Raw genomic sequence first — 5783 nt, 5'->3', positions numbered from 1 at the left:
GGAAGCTTTGACAGAACTAAAGTTAGAACTAAAGTTCATCATTCATCATAGTGCGAAATATCCTAATTCTTTCCCAGTGCATGTGTAATGACACTCGGGTTGCCTAAAGGATTTCATGCCATTGAACAGCAGAGCCCCAGTTCTCTATTCCGTGCTTTTGGCAGGCACACAATTATCAGTGCACCTGCAATTTTGACATAAATTATCGCCCTCGTAGGCTAGACAATGTTGAATGCGCGTCATATTAATTTCCTGATATTCGTTGCAACAGAGCTAATACAACTGATAAGGAAACTGTGTCCTTAAGGATGGGGGAGGGATGAAATCCAAGTGACGTGCGCCTCAGTACCATCGCCTCCGCACCAACCCTTTTAAAGCTGCGCGCGGCTGCAGGCTCAGTTAATTGTCATACAGTGCACCAAGAGAGAGCAGCTAAGGATAACCGCGATAGACCTATCATATTGTCAGTATTTTTCCGAAGCGAAGGAAGCCAAGGAGCAGGATGATCTAGCCTCGGAATCTAAAGACAAAACCACGAATGTAATTCCGTTACATTCGTCATCGAGCGCGCGCAAAGCCCGCTGAGTTTTTCGCCTCGACACCCGTCTCCTCTTTGAGAGATAAGTTCCCATGCGATTCTTCAGACTCACATTCAAGTGTTTCGTAGATTGTTTTTGAAGGTGCTCTCAAATTCGGTGTTTTTCTTTGGGGGCAAGTGTCCTTTATTTTTATACACCTCAAATGTAATAAACATTTAATTCTGATCTCCGTCTCATCGTTGCGCGTTTGACATTGCTATACGATAATAGAGATACAAATTATACCTATTCAAGTGATTTATCATACCCTTAAATTAAAAAGGGCAAAAAAATCAGATCCTATTCCAATAGGATTGCCAGAAGAAGAACAAAGGACCATCTTGGGGTCCAGGGAAATCGACCCGAACGAATAAAAGCTTAAGAACGCGGTATCTATTGTCCCGAATCGTCAACGATCTTTCCACTGGTTTCCTCCTCAGTATTAGTGGGAAATTGAGGGTGCATTGTTTACAAGAGCGTAATTGGCATGGAGAAACCTGCATTCGAAACTGACTGCTGTGCTGTGAACGTGGTCCTCGGGGAGGAGAAAAAGGGTCACCTCATTCCGAACGGAAACGGGCACCAAGTTGGCGTGAACGGAAGCCTCATTGGTGGAACTGACGGGGCAGGATGCGGACCCACACCTGGCACGATGTCGTCAGTGGAGAAGCCAGTGCCAGGGTATCCCGAACGAGAGCAATGGACCAGACAGATGGATTTTATCATGTCCTGCGTCGGCTTCGCTGTAGGGCTGGGAAACGTCTGGCGCTTCCCTTACCTATGCTACAAAAATGGTGGAGGTAAGTTAACCAGTAGCCTAAATAAATCAGTAAAAAAGCTAAACACAAAATACTATTCTGATGAAATCCCTAAAGTGGTTGATGGCTCTCCTGTCCCATAATACAAATTCCCTAAAACAATTGAAAATGTGGCTGAGCGAATAGCATGTTTCCTTGAGATGTCTATGAGAGGGATTGTATAGACGTCATAGCATCCAAGGCAATAATCATATGATCAGCTCCTGTGAGGGCACTGCAGGCATCTCATATAGCAGCAGCTCACATTCTTACCCACATAATTATTTTAGTCCATATCAGAAACGGTATTATAAAGAGACAATATCGCTTGCAGTGCCCACCTTTCATATATTTTAACGCCAGTTCGGTCTGTCTATCTATTCTACTGGCTGTTCATCGTGAAGATTACCGCACAGTGCACACCGTTCTCTACCCTTGATCAGAGCGTCAGGTCATACCTCACATATGGGCCTGCGTTTGACGCTGTGTGAGGGGGGTGGATGTGTCCTGTGTAGCATTTGTATACACATCATGTTGCTGGAGAATGTCAGAACAGAACTCACATTGCCACTGTATTATCATTATAATTTGTGTCAAATTGATTGCCGTATGTAAAAAAAGTATATATAAATATATATAATAATAATAATAATTTAACAACAAGTATAATTAAACTGATTTATCAATTTACAGATGAGAATAGTCTAAATTTAAAGAGATTATACATTCAACATGCACAGTGCTTGGATAGATTGGCTGTGAAACAACATGGAAATTACATTTTTGTTCCCACGTCAAAAACAAAATGTAGTTTGTGTAATAAACACGACATTAAAACATGACTTACTGCTGTCAATAGAAACCTGTGTGTAGACTAGATCGTGAACACAGCTTGCACACCTTTCCATTGAAATGGACAAGAGGCAATACCATTACCAGGTTAACATCTCAGACCAGGTTCGCATCTATAAACTCAGTGGAACAAACCATTGGATCTTCTTGTAGTTTCATTAGATTGGAATTGCATTTATTGAGAAAACTTTGTGATACACTCTACGGGCAAGTCCTTCATAAACTTTTCCTAGATAGGCCTGTTTCGACACCCTTAGCGGGTCTGCCTACAGGCTAGGAGACACAGGTTTGAGACCAGGAAGGGCCTTTACACTGTCGCTGTTTGCAAATTTCACTACATTGGTATCTGTGGGGATAGTGTAACAAACTTTGCCTGGGTAGGCCTGTTACGATCCACCCCCCAAAATAGATCATCCTTATTGGAGTAGTGGTTAGCAGGTCTGCTTATGGGCAGGGAGACCTGGGTTCGAGATGAGGGCGTTCGCTAAACATCGCTACAATAGTATAATGATGAGGTCTGTCTAAAATATGAGTGTGTGATCAAGGAGAGATGCAGTGTATTTGCCTCAGTGAAATAGCTGTCTCCATGTGCCCTCAATCATCTGGACAGCAGCAAAAATGTACTTAATAAATGAAGGATTTGTCTCACTGAATAAGTGATGCTGTCTCACTAAAAATGTGTATTTTGGGGGTTTTAAATAAGTGGCTATTTGAACAAAACTACATAACCATGCACTATCTTTTTTTAATAGAGTATATCTAGACAGTGATCGATATGGAGGGATTTTATGAAAAACAAAGTGGAATTCATCACTGTCTGTCAATGAAAGTATGGTGTTTCGGCTTCCAGATAGCTCAGGATCTCCAGAGTAACAATATATATTTAGTGTAAAAAATGAAACCAGAGAGGTGAACCTGAATAAATACTGACTATATGCTACACAAATATTTGGTTGGTGTATAGAGTTAAAAAATTGAGTAAAGAATGAAATTCCTCTGAATCCCCCAGGCTGAAAATTGTATTAGGGCTCTGCTTGGTGTTATTATTAACCTTGGGATCCATGAGCAACATCATCTGGATAATGTTTCTATGTATCCATCCAACTATTTGGATAAAGGATATCTCTGAGGCGGTTCCGGTTGACCTTACCGGTGGTGGGCAAGGAAAGGGCATGGCGACCAGCTGGTGGGAACTGTAAGAGAAAACATAAATTCTGTAAAAAAAACAAAGAGCTTCAGTTGTGACCTGACAGTGAGAGAAAAGAGAGATGTTAAAGAGACAGGAGCGAGCGTTGCGTGATCCCTTAAATTTTCCTCTTAAAAAATACTTGTTTTACCCCCAACTAGGAGCTCCAAGGTAACATGAAGATGTTCTCCTAGTTCAGGTTGCCAGACTCAGTGTGTGTCTCTGGATTTGTGTAAATTTCCTTGGAGACCCCTGCAGGGTTCTGCCAAATCAAATCAAGCTGCCCAAGTTGAAAAGGTCTTGTTCACACAGACAGAACCAAGCTGCTGCAGAGTAGATCTAATGAGATGGCATCTCTGCCATCCCTCAACTACAACAATGCACTGTGAGGGTGTTTGTCAGTAGGCTACCTTTAATGCCCAGGTACATTGGATGAATTTCATGTTCTAATTTGATGGTATCCCTCATTCAAGTGATGCTTGGGTTTAAATCTCTTTAAATCTCTTTCCTATTCCCATCAGTTGTAACATGACAGGTGGATTAGTTGCCATGGCAAATCATCTGCTGTCTTCGCAAGGACATTCTTGTCACAATCTTTATATTTGCATATTTTGACTTGTTATAATACACACATAAATGTATTTGCCAAGTGCAAGTATCTTCTTCCCCTGTCAGGAAGTATTGTTAAACATTCTATGATTGTTGTCTCTGTACATTGTAGTCTGTATTGATGGCAATTTTTATGAAGTCTTAGAATCTGACTTGTCTATACTATCAAAGCAATATAACGACATAGACAGTCTACTCAAAGTACAGTTGCCTATCAACATCATACATTTGACAATATTCACCATTCTTTGTACTCCTTTCAAATAGAGAGAAGGCATATCTATCAACTACCATATCGGTAACTATCCTATTGTCACATCCATAAACATATGTTCAGTATATGGGTTCATAGCACGCAGCACAGGTGATAACTCTTCTCTGAGAGTTTGTCTGGGAGCTGTGGGATTTTAGGGTTCTCCTGTGATGGGGTTGCCTTCTCTCTAGCCAGGGCAGTACTGTACTGCGTAGCCTGGCCTCCTCAGCAGCAGCAGCAGGTAGCACCCAGTCAGACAGCAGCCTTACAGCCTGTAGATTTACGAGCTCTGCAGTGAGTTCTCTGATTGTCCTTGGCAGTGTGTCTGCAGCCGTGCAGCGGACTACGTGTTCTCATCAGAGCAAAGGACCCGAGCATTAAAGTCATGTTACCCACCAATAAGGCCCTTTGGCATTACACTGCAGTGAATATTGTCAGAAGCGTATTTTTCATATTTCGGTCATCAGATAAGGTCATGCACGGTGTCAGGCAGACTGAGTATGTCTTTGTGTTGTTTTTAGGCCTTCTTTTGAATCAAAACCATAAAGGGATTGTCAGACAGAGTGGGCTTCCAGTTGGGTCTAAGTAAAACACTTAGTCATTTGCCCTCTTTTGTCAAAGAATACATAACGTTGAATTTTGTTTATGAATTTATCTTTTTACACAGCAATCTGTAAAGTTTATTTTCTGACAGCATCAGTTATCCAGCTATTTGTTTTTAGCAGAATAATGCTCTTTGGCACAGTGTCTAATCAGTGTACGTCACACTATCAACCATCATGTTGGTTGATAGTCCAGCATCTGAACGGGTGTGATGCGCAGACCGCAGGGTTACAGTACGCTGGCCCTTTGCCCCGAGTGACATCATCTCCTCACCCCACGTGGACGAGCGATTATGAAGAGTGTCTGTTAATCTTTTAATCTCCTTTCTCTGACTGGGAGCTGGTGTGGTGGGATGTGGTTTGGTGTGGTGGGGTGTGGTGTGGTGGGGTGTGGTTTGGTGTTGTTGGGTGTGGCATGGTACGGTCCGGTGCAGTGTTGTTTGGGATATGGCTCAGCCTCAGGCAGGGAATGGTAGGCTATAACCCATAGTTAGGTCAGCTCAGTGCTCTGGGGATATATGTAACGCTATACCACATGATGTCGCCTCACGTTAGCAATGCGTTCGAGCAAATGTCTGTGTGCTCTCTGACCTGGCGTTTAGATAAGGCCATTACACCCAGCACAGCTTTTCTGAATGATGTTTATGCTGGTGTAGTGCAGCAGAGAGAATTCATGTTCAATATGGTTGCCTTCCAATAATCTCTCCGTTCTACGGTGTGCACTGTGTACTTGTTCCCTACAAATGTAAAAGCATTGGATTGGTGTAGGCATGGGCTAGAGAGGGAGTTTCTATATACCATTCATTACCTTTCAAATCCATGAGGGGAAGTGAACAAGTGCACACTTTGGGAGAAAAGGAGAGAATATTGGGACGCAATTTAGGTTTTGTGGTGATCTTTGCAGTG

At 42.4% G+C, this 5783-nt stretch overlaps 1 protein-coding gene across 2 annotated transcripts in view; it reads left to right on the top strand.

Moving 5' to 3' along the window:
• Positions 1 to 411: 411 nt before the first annotated feature.
• slc6a8 (solute carrier family 6 member 8) overlaps positions 412 to 5783 on the top strand; it is a 26325-nt gene continuing 20953 nt past the window's right edge. For both annotated transcript variants that reach the window (XM_039011211.1, XM_039011212.1), the window contains exon 1: positions 412 to 1378. In XM_039011211.1, coding sequence (XP_038867139.1) covers positions 1066 to 1378 — 313 coding nt within the window. In that variant the 5' untranslated portion in view covers positions 412 to 1065. The remainder of the gene's footprint in view (positions 1379 to 5783) is intronic.

Source organism: Salvelinus namaycush, chromosome 16 (genome assembly GCF_016432855.1).
Source record: "Salvelinus namaycush isolate Seneca chromosome 16, SaNama_1.0, whole genome shotgun sequence".
In the NCBI taxonomy this organism is placed as follows: domain Eukaryota; kingdom Metazoa; phylum Chordata; class Actinopteri; order Salmoniformes; family Salmonidae; genus Salvelinus; species Salvelinus namaycush.
The sequence above is the reverse complement of the archived record's forward strand: the minus strand, read 5'-3'. Positions and strand labels throughout refer to the sequence as shown.